The following is an 18,519-nucleotide window of genomic DNA, read 5'->3' as shown; positions in this document are numbered from 1 at the left end:
CAAAAATAATTAAGCAAATTATTACCAATTGTGCCCTTGAGGAGCAAAGTGTATCCATTCCTTCTGTGGCTTGGTGCGATAAAACTGTATATAATAAAAGGTAAAGAAAATACAGGAAAACAATGTGGACTCACCTACTCTTGCAGAAGTGTTTAATTAGCCCCATCTATCTCAACTCAACATCAAAAGATGTTTAGGGTACCAAAGTACCAAGGTGTACAGAAACATAAAACCTCACAGAAATAAGAGAAACAAACAAGACTAACAAGTACTTATTAATTTATTTACACATTTTAAAATACACAAATACAGTGGCAATACAAATGAGAAATAAAATCTCCCAGGGAAGGAAGATTTCCATAATTTCACCCGATACAGCACAGTGTGATGCTTGTGTGATGACGAAGGACTGGCCAAGCAGTCATGTGTAGAATGAACCAGAAAATGATGGTCAATCCCAGACAAGAGAGTTCTTGTGCCTACATTAAAACAAACAACATTACTGGAGCAAGTGTTTCCGTGAGACCACCAGTGAAGATAAAAGAATACTAACTGAGCAAATCTAGAACGGTACAAAGTCCCTCTCACCTCTCTAATCACTAGCCTTTTCCCATACTCACAATACATACACACACACACAGACAGTGGCTATGAAAAATTGTACTTTGCCATCACTAGAAACATCCTATATACATGACAACAGAATTTCACTAGCCCCCCACCCCCCACATGAGTACAGAAAAAGCCTACGCTCTACAATGCAGAATGATATGGAAAGACAGGTTGCCATCCACTTCCTCTGTGACTTACAGCACCAGTAAGTCAAGGAGTCACACTTCTGAAACAAGGGGAAAGTAGTAAGTAATACTCTGTAAATAAAGATTGAAAAAGAAAATCTTGCATCTCAATTTCTAAAAGAGTCAGTCAAAAAAATAAATAAAAATGGCTTCAATGATGGCTGGTGTAATTTGAATTGAGACAAGCTGGGCTCGGGACATCCATTTCTGAACCCAAATGCACATTTAAACAAACAACGTGCCAGTCTCTCTCAATATACAGTATGTTGAAGTCTCAGGTTAGAACAAGATTTTTTATGTTCATACCCTCGGTTTAGAAAGATGTGGACACTGTCCAACAGTCTTAATCCAGCCATGTATGCACCCCTTTGTTTTAAAAGTACTAACCTTAGTTTGGGGGGAGGGGAATTAAAAGAAACAGAGCAACATTAATAACATCAACATCTCTACAACACAGGCATTTCACAGCTTTCAAGAAACAAACGAAAAGCTTAAGGGAATGCAATAAAATCAATGAGCAAGTTGATAAAGTGGGCCAGTTTGTTTGGTGCAAATAAATAAAAAAATGACTAAAAAAAAAAAATATCTCATTTTAATTTGTAATGGTAAGATGGTGGTATTGTGGTGCCATTTACAAACCTTTGTTTTGCTGTATGTTTCTTAAACATGAGAAGCCTTTCACATGATAAACTATAAAAATACATAAAAAGGACATAGCCTTCATCCTGCCACATGAACTGACAGGCTTTCAAATCCATTTAATTCTGCATGTCATTTTCAGTAAGCTTTTTAATGCTGTTAAACAAAAAAAAAATAAGAGAAAAAGATTCACCTGCAAACGACTGAAGCCAGTGTGAAATCAATTTAATCTGTTGTACACAAACAAAAGGCCAATTAAAAAGGTTAAAGGTAAGCAAAATGTCAATGGCTATCAGGACAGCTGCATTCCAAGCTGTTTCAAAGTGATTTTTTTTGCAACAGGAGAAGGTGAGCCGGAGTATCAGAGCAGTTGTACGTGGCTTCAGCCAAAATGCTCCATTTGTGAAAAGGACCCTGGACGGCAGGTGGTGTATTGAGTCAAATGCAGCGATGGCCAAAGAATCACGACCCCCGTCCCTCCGCCAGTGATCTTCTGACAGAAAGCAATGTTAACAAGCACCATTTATGTGCCTAGGTGTCTTAAGTTGTGTGCATGTGTAGGTGTGAACATGTTTGAGCGTGATGTGCCAAAACAAATAAAACTGTCCATTTCTTGAGTTTGTGTAACTCTCAAGAGTATTTAATTGCATTGAGAGGAAGGAGGAAATAAAGTTTCTTTTTAGATTTGATTTGCTGAGGTTGATTTCACATGGATAGAGGCTGCTGGAGAAGTACTAGTGCAGATCAGGACTGTAGGTTGGTCTGCTCTTGAGGCGTGCGTAGGGTCTCATCGAGGTACGGCAGACTGCAGGCCACTTGGGGTGACACGAGAAAGAGCCTGGGATGGAGGAAGAGAGCCAGACAAACTAGTTAGATTTAGATGGAAACAATACTTGACAAACCAAACTGAGATTGTCACTGTTCACAACTTCATAGTAGCAACTTACAGACTTCTTCTACATTGCAATTTTGGAATGGCTACGTTCACACAGTCAATGTTTGGGAATCACAACAGGCGTGACTCTCAAATTGTCCTGCACATACAACAGACTGGAGCAGACTGAATAGTGTCTGTATGGATAAGTTACAAAGTCTATTCCTTTCTATAACTCACAAGTAATGCTGGTAACCACAGTGACAGAACAATACAAAATATCAAGACTTTGTATTGCATCTATGTGTTTTTTTTAACCCATTCGTCATTTTGGAACACTCCCACTGCCGTCATCCTCTCAGATGTGTGCTCAAACTCTCTGGCTCCATTTTTGTCCATGTATTCCCATCTCCACCCAAACAATCACTCTACAACCACACAATACCCCTTATTCAGGTTATTTTACAAATAAGAGGTTGAAAAATAGCACTAACATTAGTGATAGTCTGCATAAAAGCATACACCCGTCTTAGATTTGACGTAACATGCATGTGATTGATGTGATAGAAGACTAGTGGTCGACTGCGGTTCCGTTCGTAAAGTGCTCACAAACAAACTCAAAATCAGTTGTGACTCAGGGTCTGGGTAGCTCAGCAAGTATTGACACTGACTACCACCCCTGGAGTCGCGAGATCAAATTGGGCATTCCAAATTGGGAGAAAAGGGGATAAAAAATAAATACTCCAGTAAATTATAGAATGCAGTTGTAACTCACTCTTATAATCAAACTGTATGAACAAAACAATATTTAGCACTGCAAATAGGGCTGACCACTGATAGGGCAATGGTTCCGGACCACTATTTGGTTACAGAAGTATTTTTTTCATTCATTTTTTAAATAGCAATTTCATTACAAATTCTAAACCCATGAACCAAAAAGTGAATTACAACATTACTGACTTTGCTTTGAAGCAGATAAGTATTTGAAAATAAGACAAAAGGTATAAGTCTGTTTTCTCAATGTCTATAGTGAGGGAATGAACTACAATCCCATGAAACATTGCAAATGATGTAATCAAATAAAAAAAACGATTAAAAAAATATTGATTTAACAGTTCACACGTCATAGAAGTGGGTGGTGCAGAGCTCTTTTGGCGTGCTTTGTTTACTGTGATTATTGATGGATCGTTTCCCTTCAGTTGTGTAGATCTTCAACAGAAATTCCACTATTAAACATGATCTCTGGATTAAGGGGAGTAAACGCACCACCAGGGTTCAACAGAAGCATTTACCATTGATTAACAACCTTATAACTTGCGGTAGGGTCTGTCTTTAAAGCTTTACAAGCTATCGTTAAAAACCTATTTGCCTATGGAGAAAAATAATGGTAAATGGTCTGCACTTATATAGCGCCTTTTTAACCTCAACGGTATTCAAAGCGCATTACACTGTGACACATTCACCCATTCATACACCAATGGCGGCAGAGCTGCCATTCAAGGCGCTAGCCTGCCATTGAGAGCAACTTGGGGTTCAGCGTCTTGCCCAAGGACACTTCGGCATGTGGAGTCGTGTGGGCCGGTATTCGAACCACCAATCCTGCGACTAGTGGCCGACCCGCTCTACCAACTGAGCCACAGCCGCCCTTATATTTTTACTCCCCTAACCATACAGCTGCACTCCATTCTGCTGTTGTGTCAACATAGCCATTGTTCAGTAAATTGTCAATTGTCCCAATTCCCAACAAGTAATCTCAGTTTGACAGTGCCATAGCAAGCTTTATTTTCTTTTGAGAGAATTGTTAAGATTTTATTCTATTATTCTAAACATTACAAATGGTCCTGGGGCAGTCTTTAGAGCCAAAAAAAAAAAAAAATGGCTGACTATTTCAAGAGTGGGGGAGGGGCAACACCTAATTGTGTCTTGTACCTTCAGATGCACAATAAAATCTGGAGGTGATTAATTACAAGATGGGGATCCATTTTTCATGTTCCCTTGTCAAAGCCGAGGCAGTGCAGGGGGCCCATGAGGATTAAGGGCCAGTGAATTCAGCCAATCACATTGCAGCTCCTCTCAAAAGGACAGGGGTAAATCCATCTCTGATGTTAGAGAACAAAAGAGCTGCAGAGGTGAGCCATTCAGTAAATCTGAGACAGTTTACAGCAGCACTGCTTGAAAGATTACACTACATACCAGTGGAGACAGATGAGCATAAATGAGATTTAACAAAGCATCAAATTGCATAAAGGGCACAAACAATAATAAAGGCAGCAGTTTTCTGTAAACTGATTTCTTAAGCAGCAGTTTACACTTTAAAAAATGAAAAGTTAAAAAGGCGTTAAAAAGAATAAATTCACCAAAAATTTAAATTCTGTCATTAATTGACTCATGTTGTCCTGTATGACTGACTTCAAAGGAACACAAAAGGAGATATTATGCAGTATGTTAAATCTCAGTCGCCATAAAAACAATAAACGTATATGGTAACTTAAGGCTATCATTCTGTCTAACATCTCCTTTCGTGTTCCACAGAAGGAAGTCATATGGGTTTGGAATAACATGATGGTGAGTAAATTACAGAATTTTTAATTTTGGGTAAGTGTAAAGCTGCCTTGATAAGTGGGTGCAGGAGCAAGTGCGGGTGATCACACTGCATGCCAGAGAGCCAGCGGGCCAAAACCAAATACCAGGGGTTAAGAGCGTGACACTATCAAATTCTAGAGTGTACAAACACATACTCACAGGCAGAGGGCACTGCACAGCACACAATACATAGCGCTCTACTGCATGGCAGCAACACATCTGTATGTAGAGCTCTTTTCAGCTTCCAATACTGATTTTGTGTCAGCTCTTAAAACACTAAGATAAGCCTGATAAACTATTGTTTAAAGGTATAGTTTATCAAAATTAAAGTTTTATCATTTACGCACTGATGTTGTTCAAAACCTGTACGACTTTCTTCAGTGGAACACAAAAAGAGATGTTAAGAATAATGACACTTTCATTGTATGGCAAAAAAGATGCAATGAAACTAGATGGGGACTGAAGCCAACATGCCTCACATCTAATTTTGTGTTTCATAGAAGGGTATGTCATTTATATTTTGAACAACACAGTTGTTAATCATAACAAAAATGTTCCTTTTTGGGTGAACTATCCCTTTAATTATTAGGTTCTCAACATTAATCTATGAGTACATGGTGTTGTCAATTGTGTGTATGGAGCAAAAAGGCTGCTAGTAGTTGCTCTAGAGTATTTGGTGGCAGATGGTTTAGTGGGCATATGCCCATATATTTTCAATATTAGTTATTTTCATGGCAGACAAACCATACGGTTCTTTCTGTAATTTTGTTGATCACACTGATCAGTGAATTAATGTTAAATATAAGCACTGAGATATTAAGTTATACAAGCTTACACATTTACTCGAGAAGACATTTGGTCAGCACCAAGGGACATTTAAATGACATAAGATATATGATTTATAATATAATGATTTAAAAGAAATACATTATTCCAAATGCATCCTCTGGCCCATTATGGGTTGAAATTATGCTGTCAACACCGTTTAATCCTGCAGGGAAACATTTCTGGACCATTTGAGACAGATGCTTTAGCACTTTTTGTTTAAAAAAATAAAAAAATAAATAAATAAATAAATCTACACCCCAACACTTCAGATTCAGTTAAAATGGCTCAGAGGATAACAGAACTGTTCATCTGTGAGCAACGAATCACATCATCTGGTGTTATGATTGTTTTTTTTTTAGGGATTAAAAATACCATCAGAGTCATTTAAGTGTGGAGTGAGGTCATAAATTGTTAACCAGGATGAAACCAGAATCGAATATGCAAGTATGACAGCTATATCAGGTGGTAGTGTCAGTATTTGAATAACACCATGACATCAATGCACTTTGTCTGAATTAGAGCCAGGAATAAAGTAGTCTTTCTTCATTCCTTGTGGTTGAGCCTTACGTGAGTGATGTGCTGCGTAACAGCCATACAGCAGTGATGTGGGACAGGGAGTCTGTTACTGAGTGCAGGGACGTGGAGGTTGTCCAGAAAAGAAAAAGAAAAACATTGTACCAAACTGTCACTCACCCAATGCTGCATTTCACATCAGAACATGGCGAGCATCTACTTGCCGTGCTGATCAAAAGGAATGCTATTCTGAGGTGGGTGGGAAGGTTGGCGGAGGGGGAAACAAATATATTTGTAAAGAAATCAACAATGTTGTCATCACCTCAAAATGTGAATCTGAATAAAAGGTGTAATTGTTACAGTAAGATAGCAAATATTCAAATAATCAGAGATTCTGTAAACAGAATTATGACTGTGGACAGCATTTCAGGAATGTACACGTTTTAAACTATGCATAAAATATTCTAAATACATGGCAGCAGTAACACAATGTGCCCTGCAAAATCCTTGAAAACCCTAATGAAAACTCATTAAATATAAACTAAAAACACTTTAAAAAGCACAAATAAAGACACTTCTTGTATCTTACGAATAACAATCTAGCCATTCACTTAAGTCTTCTGCATTTTTTCATACTTAAGAGTTTTTCCAATCAATGTAGAAGAATGGCTACACAGCATTAGGGATGGACATTTTGGTTAGTTTGTCTGCTCAAGTACTCCAAGTAATTACTGTTGGGGGGTGTACATGTCATGTACATTATATGTCAGACTTAAGTCTTTAGCTGCTGCATTGCATCTCATTGTTCCAGTGTCTCTACTATTCATTAATATAGGATGCTATAATGTAATCTGTTATAAAAAAGGTCAAAAGTTGGCATAATCAGAATATAATGCATTATATTTTGTCATTAAAGATTGCTCAGAAAGCGAGTCTCTCTGCTCTTCCTTCAGGTTACAGTAACCTAATTTATAACCTAAATAAGCACGCACCACTGTTTCATGGTTGGCTGAACCGTGCTTTTGCAAACCGCAGTTGGCTTGACCAGAGACGCAATAATCATAGTGTATTTTCTACGTCGTGTTAAGTTGAAAATAGTTTTGATGACCATGGATTCTTTTCCATTCAGCTTGTTTGAAAGGAAGAATTCGCCTGTTGTGTGTGCATGCTTCTCCAGAGTGTTAAGCGCTTTCTCTGCTACAGACAAACGTGTGCAGTGCGCCGTGTTGGAGTTTACTGCTGTGATTATTTGTGCTGTTTTCCATTCAACTCTGAATTTTCAACTTCATACTGGGAAAAGTGCAATGAAACAGCACTTTAGGTTGGACTCCAAATTGGAAACTTCAACTTCAATTTTGCAGAGATGCAGGTTGTGACGTCACGCAAACATGTCGGCCCCCAGGAAGTCAATGATAAACATTCACTTTTAATCCACAATACCCATTAATGAGTCAAAGTTCCTATTTAATATGATAATAAAACTTGTTTGGCAAACCTTTGCAGAGACAGGTGTTCAAAAATCTGTAAATTACACTCTTGATTCTCGTCAACCTGTAGAACAAACGTCAGCATTGCAGCATAATATATGAGTTTGGTCGATATGAGACGTCTTTATGATTTTTAGCACTACCTTGTTTGTCAACAAAGTAATTTATCTCAGAATTTAAAATAAGAACCCTCTTTGACACGTTGTTGTATAGTTGTCACTGATTTTTGAATTCTGAATACTCGAGTACTCGTGCCCATCCCAACACAGCATAGCATAGAAAAAACGCCTAGATGCAGTGTGCTTTGGTAAGCTACATTACAGGCTTCATAACAGGCCAGCCCACAGCAGACACAACCTCCATCTGACCACACTTACATGGCAATCACTCCCTATCATCTTTTCCTTTGTCACTCTTCTGGATAGTGATTGAGAACACGAGTCTTGTTTATGAAGCTTTTGTGGTTGAAATGGACAGGAAATAAAGACAAAGGGCCATTTAAGAGCAGTAGGGCCAAGGCCAGACACTGACACCACTGCCAAACACACAGGCAACCTTGGGCAAAAATGCTGGTTTCGTCTTAGGAAAAGTTGGTACCTGTGACGTGGACATGCGTGAGGTGTCCTGTCGGCCAGTTAGATCAGAGGAGGAAATGTTGACAGGGGCTCCGCGGTGCAATCTCATGCTAACCTTCCTATCTCGCTCCATTCCTAAAAAAAAAAGAAGAAAAAAAAAAAGACTGAGAGCACAGAAAATGGAAAAAGTTTGGCCCCTGACACTCAACCAAAACAAAATATGCTTCTGCATGTCAACGTAATTACACCAAACTAGTAAAACTGCATTACATTGAACTCAGGGCTCCACAGAGAATACAGTGTTGTGAAAAATGATTTGCCCCCATCTTGATTTCTTCTGTTTTTTTTGACTAAATCGTTAAAAAAATTCAAACAAAACCTAACATAAAACAAAAGGCAATCTGAGTAAACACAAAATACAGTTTCTAAATGATAAAGTTATTAATTGAAGCAAAAAAGTAATTCAATTCAAACCGGGCCTGTGTGAAAAAAGTATCTGCCACTTAGTTACCAAATCCCCAAATCTACGAAACTGCATACATAATGAAAGTCTGATCTCCAGTTATCGGGAGCATTTGGTTGCGGTTGTTGCCACTAAAGGGGGAGTACGTTTTTCCACATGAGTGATAAAGGTGTTTGATAACTTTTTTGCTTCAAATAAAAATATATATAACTGACAGACCAAAAAGAGATTTTTGTCAGTTACTGCAGCTGCTCAATCTAGCATGTTGGTGGTGTTAATCAACTGGCAAACACAGGCATTGGGCGTGCAGCTGATACACACACAAAAATGATATACATAAAAATAGCTGCAGTTCATGAACCATTGGTACTGCAAACATAAACTGTTCTGTTTTTGAAAGTCTGCTTATGGTTTTTTGTTTTAATGTGCATTATTTAATATGTATATCACTGTGCCTGTCATATTCTCATGGCATACAAAATAGCAGCGAGGTTCAGCAATTCATTTGGACTAAGCTTGTAGTAAAATCCCATATAAAGATTTTTTTTTATATATATTTTTTTTTACAAAAGATTAGATTTAGACAAACTGCAGATCCACACTGCAATTTTTTTTTTTGCAAGGATAATATAACAAAGTATTGCAATAATTTAAAGGCACTAAGACTAGGGGCTGCACAATATATCATTTCAGCATCGACATCGCGATGTGCGCATCCGCAATAGTCACATCGCTGAACGTGCGATGTAGTAAGATAAACATAGTCTACAAGATTTTTTTTTTTTTTCCAATAGGAAATGTAGCATTATATCTGTCTGATATTACGTAATTTACTCCCGATTTATGGGTTCATAGATACACAGAATTTATTATAATAATAAAAAAAAGTTAATTGCTGCACGTTGTTGACGTGCAGGCTCTGCTTGCACCAAAAGAAATGGAGGATTTCATTGCAAAATGAAATGCATTGTCAGTTATATGGAAATATTTTGTCTACAGACAGGATGTTGATGATCAAAAACAGGTACTTTGTCTTGTAATTGTTGCCACAACATGAGGAAACACGACCAATTTGTTTGATCATTTAAGTCAGCGCCACATATCTTTGTATGTCGAGTGAAAAGCCAGATCTAAATGCAGTCCAAAGCAAAAAACTATTTCAGATGCCTTTGCCAGTGTTACACCATATGAGAAAGGTTCCAAATGGCAGGAGAAAATAAATAAATAAATAAATACTAAAAAAAATAATTCAGTAACATTTCACCTTACGAGAGACATGGTACCAATTAACACGTTTACCAAAGAGGGTTGTAAAAACATGATCCGGTCGCTTGACAAGTGGTATGTAATACAATCACGCAACTATTTTTTAAGTTATTTCTTTTAGAAACATTTTATTTTTTTGTTGTATTTTTGTAAACCACTCAGGGTTGGTGTATAGCTGCACTTTTCCCCCCAAAGGGTTTAAATTGAAAGATATTTATTGTTTACATTTCTTAAAAAAAAAAAAAAAAATCTAATTTGTAATATAATAAAATGTTAATTACTAATTTTGTAATTCACATTAATTATTGTGATAATGAAACTTCCTTAGTGTAATGCCTGTTTTAACCTGGTTTGAGTACAGAGATAAAGCCTCCTGTAATCTCCCGAAACCCTTCTAGACACCACAGTTCATTCACAAATGAGCCCCTTTATTTTAGGGTAAGCAACATGCATTATTAATATCATAACATGTTAGATCATTGACTTTAGGGTGAATTGATAGAGTATTACATGAATACATTGGAACCATGGTGAATCTACCCAAAATATGTCAAAAACTAAAAAAAAAAGTAATTTTCAGTTTCTTTTCCATGAAGATGCAGTTCCCTACAAAATCACCCCAATCATTCTAGAATAAATAATTCTTCTCAAATAGAGCTATTCATGTCATCTGGCGAAGTCATCCTGTATTTTTTCATATCGCAGAAAAACAAAATATCGCAATGTCAGTTTTTTCCAATATTCTGCAGCCCTAAAGACAGTATTGTCTTTTATATTATTTTTAATATATCCATCCTATTTTATAATAAACTGTATAATAAATTCTTAATGTACATTATTCCACATGTATTTATATCCTGTACCTTGTGTTAATTTATTCAGGCATTATAAAAATTAAAAGTTGGGTTTTGGAGTCCGTTTGAGAGATATATGTAGATAAATACAATGTGCAAATATAAATGACATATTTATGCAACAGTGCTCTTTTACTTGCATTAAAAACACAGATTATATACTCCTCAAAATGCTTCAATACCATGGAAAGAACATTGAAACTGATATGCTGAATTAGGTAAATAATGCTTTAAATGCTTTTTTTATGTTCATTAGGCTATATTTATCTCTAACAGCTCAAGGTGTGGGAAGGAAACTGGTATACATTTTAAGATCATCAACAGCGCTGCCTACTGTACAGGGGTGAAATAGTTTTTAATTTCATGTTTATACGGACTTTGTGAAGAGACCTTTCATCAGAAGTTTGTCTCGCAAAATAGTCACTGATTTGGTGTGAACAGGCCTTAAGTGTTATTTGATTAAAAGACAGTAATGCTAACTGAAGTTTAAAAGGCCCTTGGCAGATTTGACATATGGTGGGTTTATGAGTCTGTTTACAACCATACTCTTCACACCCAGTTTCTTAGTGCCAACGAGTCTAACGTCAATAATGTGACAATAATAATAATGTGGTATTGAGACAAAGATAAAATATCTTGTGTGTAAACATCCACACACACGTCAGAAAATGTCAGTCAATTTTGGATGTCTAACAAGCTTCCTGTTAAGGGAAAGAGTTTGCAACACTTTAACCACTTCCTCTCAGCTCAGAAAAACAATATGATATAAGTAGTAGCTGATGAATACAAATCTGACTTTATGTGAATCAGTGAAGAGAGAGAAAAGCCTTGTGTACTTTTTCCAAATCAAAACAATATACTTATGTACAAACAAACAGAAAAATGTCCTCAGACACTTGAGCCTCAAATATGATGGCTTATTTTCCAGAAATTTCAAAAAGAAAACATCAAAAAACAAACAAGTGCCAGTAGAGCAGCATTAATGTGCTTAATATCTTTACCTGTGTGCGAGGTTGGCGTGAGGGGGGTGGGCGGTGCTACTTCTTGTGTTCCTCTGGGTCTACCTGAGCCAGAAGGCATCATGCCACGGGCAGTGGGATTCCGCCCATGCCGCAATCTTTCCTCCCGATCCCTCAGCTCTCTCTCTGGATCTTCTGCTGCTCTGTTTGCACCCTGAAAACCACAACACACCATGAATGAAGCAGTTAATCTTTAATGGGATATTTAAATTAAACCTGAAAATTCTGTCATCATTTACTCACCCTCAGCCATATGACTGACTTTCTTGGGTGGAAAACAAAAGGCAGAATGTTAGGGACTGATGAACACAGTCACTATCACTATCAATGCATCTTTATTCCATACAATGAAAGTGAATGGTGACTGAAGAGGTCAGTCCCTAACATCTCCTTTTATGCTCCATGGAAGAACGATCGTCATACGTGTTTGGAAAGTCGTGAGTCAAACAAACAACAGATTAACAAATATAGCAACTACGCAAAGTCATCTATGCAAAATACTCACGAATTTGAGCATATTCCAGTCAAAAACGTAGTCGTATGAAAAGCCCTGCCGGTGGAAAAGGTTCCTAAAGAGCTGTCTCAGGTAAGAGTAGTCGGGCTTGTCATCAAAACGAAGGGAGCGGCAAAAGTTGAGATATGTGGCAAACTCAGCTGAAATGGAGACCATATTGTAAACCTATTATTAACAGCTCTTTACGATCCCACTGAAAAAGCAATTATAACTTTGGCAGTAGCTTACATGGGTATCCTTTGCACAGGACTTCAATAGGAGTGGACATTTTCTTTTCACTGATGCGCTCATACTTCTGTCTCTTTGTGGCCGCCTTCAGACCCTGCCATGGCAGAGATCCCAGGTTGAAGTACATGAGCACATAGCCAAGAGACTCCAAGTCATCTCGTCTGGACTGCTCTGTGAGAGAAAATACCAAAGATAATAAAAGTAAGCATGATGCCTATATTATTCTTAGGACATCCAGTATGTCCTATCTTGTATCATAGTCATGTGTATGGCTTATATTATAAATGTTAGGGAGTGGGTGTTATGACTAAAATCTTATATCATGGTGCAAGTACTTTTACATTGTATACAGTGTGTGTGTATATGTATATATATATATATATATATATATATATATATATATATATATATATATATATATACATATATAACAGCTTCAGCATGGATGTGAATTCTTAGAAGGATGGGCCATGTTTGAAGCCATTGTAAAACAGCGAAAACAAACATTTATAAACATTTGTGATAGTTATTTATATCTTCAGTTTTAATGTATCAATAGGAAATATACATTTTAGACTCCCAAACAGTCCTTTTTCAAATATAATAGAAGAACAGGGAGCCTTGCAACAGATAGCATGGCCTCCACAGACCCCCCCACCACCACCGAACAATCGAGTCAGTATGAGATTACATGGAGACAGAAGTAATTGAGACAGCCTAAATAGATAGAAGAACTCTGGCAAATTCTCCAAGATGTTTGGAACATGTTGGAACATCTGCCAACAACCTAGAAAAACTGTGTCTAGTTGTACTAGGAGAATTGGTGCTGTTTTGAAGGCAAAGGTGGTCACACCAAATATTGATTTAGCTTTAGGTTTACTGGACTTTGCATGACATTGATTGATAAATGAAAACTATTTATGGCATTATTTTAGAAGACACAAGTGCCTAAAATATTTGCAAAGTACTGTACATGCAAAGAATCAAACTAAATCACTCCTATTAAACTCAAAGTAGTCTACACAGGAAGTGCCTATCTGCGACACAGTTTGGAGACTAGGCTATAGTTTCTGCTCTATGTCAGATTATTATTATTTTTTTTAATTGTGCTATGGATACACCAAGGTATAAAGAGAATGGCAGAATATCTACCAGTTGATATTTCTACCGAAGCTCAGTAAATACGGTTATACTGCTAACCCCAAATTAATGTTAGTGTGACGATTGTAAGACTTATGATGGGGCAGTTATTTTAATAAACAGGAGGTTTCTAAAATCTGGTTCAATACGACATGTGTCAGGGTACCTATTCCCAAATGAGTGTTGATAGAAGCATAGCGAGCAGTTCCAGTCAAGTTTTTGTTCTCGCGGTAAGGGATGTGCTGGTGAGTGCGAGCATCTCTGTACTTCTTGGCCAGGCCAAAGTCAATGATGTAAACAAGGTTGCCTTTCTTCCCCAGGCCCATAAGGAAGTTGTCTGGCTTGACATCTCTGTGGATGAAGTTCTTAGAGTGGATGTACTCAATACGGCTGATCTGATGATCGAACAGAGAACAGGTTTAGACGGTTGAATGAAAGAGAAAGAAAAAGGGAGGAGCAAAACAATTGGCAGAGACTCCATGCATACCCAACACACAAATTCAAATAAAGCAATGAACGCATAAAATCCATTTAACAAGAAGGCCTTTTATGATGCCCCTTGGAATTTAATACTCAAACACAAAATGAAAGAGGTTACAGGTGTCTATATAAAACAGCTGAATGAATAACAGTAAAGCATGTCACAAGAGCACGACTTCTTGGTGTCATTATCCCTTTTTTGGTCTCCTATGACAAAAGGTGGGTAGGGTGAAGGGGACAAAGGTCAGGGATGATCATGTCTCCAGCCTTACCATCTGGTCAGCCAGCAGAAGAACAGTCTTAAGGCTGAACTTGCGAGAGCAGAAGTTGAAGAGATCCTCCAGACTGGGTCCCAGCAGTTCCATCACCATCACATTGTAATCTCCCTCTGCTCCACACCATTTGATTGTTGGAATACCGACTGTAAAAGAAAAAATACATTATAATTACTACAGAAGCATTTTTCCCACAGATCTCCGGAATGAAACTTAAAGAGATTCTGAAGAAACTCACTCTGTTTTTCCAAGCACATTTGACATTCTTCCATGGAACACAAAAGGAGATATTTGACAGAATGGCCTCAGTCACTATTCACTTTCATTGAATTGAAAAAGGATGCAAAGAAAGTGAATACTAACATCAGATCTACTTTTGTATGTTTGGGTAACGAATGTAAAGTGGTTTGTGAAATACATTTCTGCCAACCAAAGCATCTGGCATCGGTCTAGGGTTTATCAGTTTATGCCTAAGCTTGACTGTCATACGTGTATGTCTCTTTGCAGGACTGACAGAGACTGAGGGTGACCTACAACAAACTCATTTCCTCAGCTGGCTAGGTTCAGAAGGGGGGGGTGGGGGGGTGGGGGGGGGTGCAATTGTTTCAGTTAGAACAGTGATGTGATATAAAAAACAGGCAGAGCTTCAGCTAGGATAAACCAGCAGTCCTGGTTGGTCACCCCCAGAATGGGCACTAAAGCATCGGCCATAAAAGCACATCTATCAGACGACCTTGAAGGTGATAGAGGAAGGAGAGCCGATACCCAATTAGATCACTTCATGACCATTAATCTTGCCCCTCTCACCATTCAGCTGCATGCTGGCCAGAAAATCCAGCTGTCACAATGCTAAATTGTAATTAAATTGAGTTTGTACTGATATAATGTTTGTATAGACCAAACTTCCAGAAGAACAAGCCTTATTTAAGCAGTTTAAGTAAGATAGCTTCAGTAACCAGGTTTAACTAAATGCTACATTTATTATCAATCTGCAAATTAAAATAATGAATTTACATTGCATGCCACATTAAGGAGAATGTGAATCTACAAACATTCATAACATAGAATACACCAAATTCAAATTGGCAATGAAAACTAATGAAGTGGGAGAGAACAATGTGATCAAATGAGAAGGCCTGAGTTTTTAAAAACGTTCAATGATTTGAAGAATTCTCACTCATGCAACACCTAGCATAAAAAAAAAAATACAAATACAAATACAATATGGCACAGTTCTCAAATGCACAGTGCTTTTTGCCGTTCAGCACTTTGCAGAAAACATCTTCCAGGTCAGACATTCATGCGCAAGCTCAAGAGGTTAAAAATATCTCCCGGTCTGAGCAGTCCCAGCATGCCTTTCCATTCTCCAGGATGTCTATGACATGTTCTATATTAATAGGAATTGAAATAGAAAAATCCCTTGCCTCCATGTATGGACATTAACAAGTGTGTAAATTCCAACCATAAAATATTTAGAAATAGAATCACAACATTCAAGGCTGGTTTCCTACTTTCCTTGATGCATGCATGTACCAGTACGCATGCACATACATACACACCGGGGTCAGATATTAACCAGGACAAAAACTAAACAAAAAAAATCCACAAAAAGTGACTATTAAAATGCTACTGGCAAAAAAAATCCCTTTTAATGAATTCCCTTTGTGCAACATCAAATTATTTTTAGTTAGATATTGCATAAGAGACAAGTTGATGTTGATTTGTTTTTATAGGTAACATTCTATCTTTTTGTTCAGACTGATAATTTAAGTGAAATTTTATATATACATTATTTGACATAAAAGGATGACAAATTGCCAGTTTTGCATGCCAAGGCAAACAATCTGCAGCTTGAAGAACTATTCTGGTTTCAAAACAAGTTAAGCTCAAACAGTATGTGTGGCATAATGTATATTACCACAAAAAAAAATATTTTAACTCGTCCCCCTCCCAAATATCTAAAAAAAAAAAAAAAAAAGCGAAACTTGAGGTCACAATAAGGCACTTACAATGGAAGTGAATAGAGGCCAGTTAATAAATAGATTTGGAGCATTTAAAAAGGCATAAATGTGAAGCCTATAATTTATAAAAGCACTTAAAATAATTGTTCAGTTAAAACTTGTGTATTATTTGAGCTGTTTTTTTTTTTTTTTTTTTTAAAGAAAAGGAGGGATGAGTCGAATTTTTGTGGGAATCAACATTATGCCACAAATCCTGTCGATTGAGCTTAACTTGTATTAAACCTGGAATATTCCCTTAAAATCAACACCCACATCTTAAAAAAAAAAAAAAAAAAATTCTAAAACTGGCATGAACACATCTTTTCTCTTTGTAAAGTTAGTGGCATGTCACTGTGCTTGCTTGTTATTGCTGAGCTAAATAAGGCTGGGAGTAGTGGAAGAGACCCAGTTGAGAAATGGAATGCAAAGGGGCTGCTCCTCCCCCCTCAAACCCACTCCCTCTGCACACACCATCTGGCCTAGGATTCATGTGATCTCAGAGAGCACAAGCCCTGAGAGGGAAGTTCACTCAGAATGTCGGTCTGTTGTGGCACGGATGTCATCGTAACATTAGGCTGCTGCTGTACAAGCGGCATGCATGTTCAGTCATGCTGGGACACAACATGTTTGAAGTCAAACGCCGTAGAGGCCACACGTCTGCTGCTGGAACCACAAAATGCCCCTGACAAGACTGTCATTTATTTATCTACAATAAAAACATTCAAGGCCAAACCCAACTGGGGTTGGTGGGGGACATCCTTCAGGCACCTCATGTATATTCATACTGCCATTTATGACAGCCATTAGTGTGTAGCAACTGGATGAATTGAGCCATACAGACAATAAGGAAGCACAAATTACAAATACCTGATGGCCTCAGTAACATACATTTTTACCACAATCATAATTTTAAAAAAAATCGAAACTGTCAATGAGTGTGTTTACATGCATGATCTTACACTGATTATTTAAAATCTCATGTAAACATGTTTTTTTTTTAGAATTATTAGGTTTTTAGAATATGCTTTTTTTTTAGCACTATCAACATGTACATGTTATCTCACTATTTTGTTCCTGAATGCTGGTCCATATGATGCTAAAATTACAAGCACCACCAATGATACAGCCCGTAGATACCGCCCTCTTTTTATACCACATAAGGCTAAATATTCAGCCAATGAGGAGATTCATTGGTGCTGACCGAATGCAGAGATTTGTCTGAGATCTCATAATGCCACTGATACGAAAAATGTGTTGATTCACTGACTGATGTTTTGAGAAGGATTGGTCACAATTGGTTGGCCACCCACTGTCCACACATTATTTTGGAACACCCCATATTAACAGCTTCCTTTGTGACACACTGTCTAGAAAATGGCGATTCATGATCTACGCCTTCCTTCCAGACATAGATTTTGGCTCAAACAAATTACTCAAAATAAATTATTTTGAGAAGCATAAATTAGCTGCATCACAGAATGTCTTTTGTGTGGATAGGGTGGAAGGACAGATGGATAAACCTGACCAAAATCTGTTTTATCATGTCTTTATAAAATTTCTTGAACACTATTACACCTCAGACTTACAGGGTAAATTTAACCTTCACACTAAATGTTTCTAAAGAATTTACTTTGAAGAGCAAGTAAACACTGGCTCTTGTCTATGCAGCAGGAGTGGAAGGTCTATGTGTGTGTGTGTGTTTGTGACTCATATTTCTATATTAACGGGGAAGCCTGATGGAGAACACGAGGAATTGTTGATTGAGTGGGCACACACATACCGCCTCCTTGCATCATCTTGTAGATCTTGCTCTCGATGTGCAGCTGTGGGTGCTTCGTTTTCACACATTCTAGCTTGATGGCTACTTCTTCCCCCACAGAGATGTCTGTCCCTGTACATCAGAAAAGGTGGGAGAGAAAGAGGAAAGATAAGATGGTCAATTGCATTGTAAATCATCAAACAGAAATTAGTAAAACTATGGAGA

The 18,519-nt window shown here is 37.5% G+C and overlaps 1 protein-coding gene across 2 annotated transcripts in view; it reads right to left on the bottom strand.

The window, feature by feature from the left end:
- Positions 1 to 262: 262 nt before the first annotated feature.
- The window catches only part of csnk1da (casein kinase 1, delta a), a 46,379-nt gene continuing 28,122 nt past the window's right edge, over positions 263 to 18,519 (bottom strand). The window contains exons 2-10 of one of the 2 annotated variants that reach the window (XM_052138920.1): positions 18,316 to 18,426; positions 14,533 to 14,681; positions 13,947 to 14,175; positions 12,641 to 12,811; positions 12,404 to 12,552; positions 11,881 to 12,052; positions 8,319 to 8,431; positions 6,415 to 6,483; positions 263 to 2,274 (exon numbers count right to left, since the gene is read on the bottom strand). In XM_052138920.1, coding sequence (XP_051994880.1) covers positions 6,451 to 6,483; positions 8,319 to 8,431; positions 11,881 to 12,052; positions 12,404 to 12,552; positions 12,641 to 12,811; positions 13,947 to 14,175; positions 14,533 to 14,681; positions 18,316 to 18,426 — 1,127 coding nt within the window. In that variant the 3' untranslated portion in view covers positions 263 to 2,274; positions 6,415 to 6,450. The remainder of the gene's footprint in view (positions 2,275 to 6,414; positions 6,484 to 8,318; positions 8,432 to 11,880; positions 12,053 to 12,403; positions 12,553 to 12,640; positions 12,812 to 13,946; positions 14,176 to 14,532; positions 14,682 to 18,315; positions 18,427 to 18,519) is intronic. The other variant, XM_052138919.1, reaches the window with a different exon arrangement.

Source organism: Xyrauchen texanus, chromosome 12 (assembly GCF_025860055.1).
Source record: "Xyrauchen texanus isolate HMW12.3.18 chromosome 12, RBS_HiC_50CHRs, whole genome shotgun sequence".
Lineage (NCBI taxonomy): Eukaryota > Metazoa > Chordata > Actinopteri > Cypriniformes > Catostomidae > Xyrauchen > Xyrauchen texanus.
Note: the sequence above shows the minus strand (reverse complement) of the source record. Positions and strands in the feature narration are given on the sequence as shown.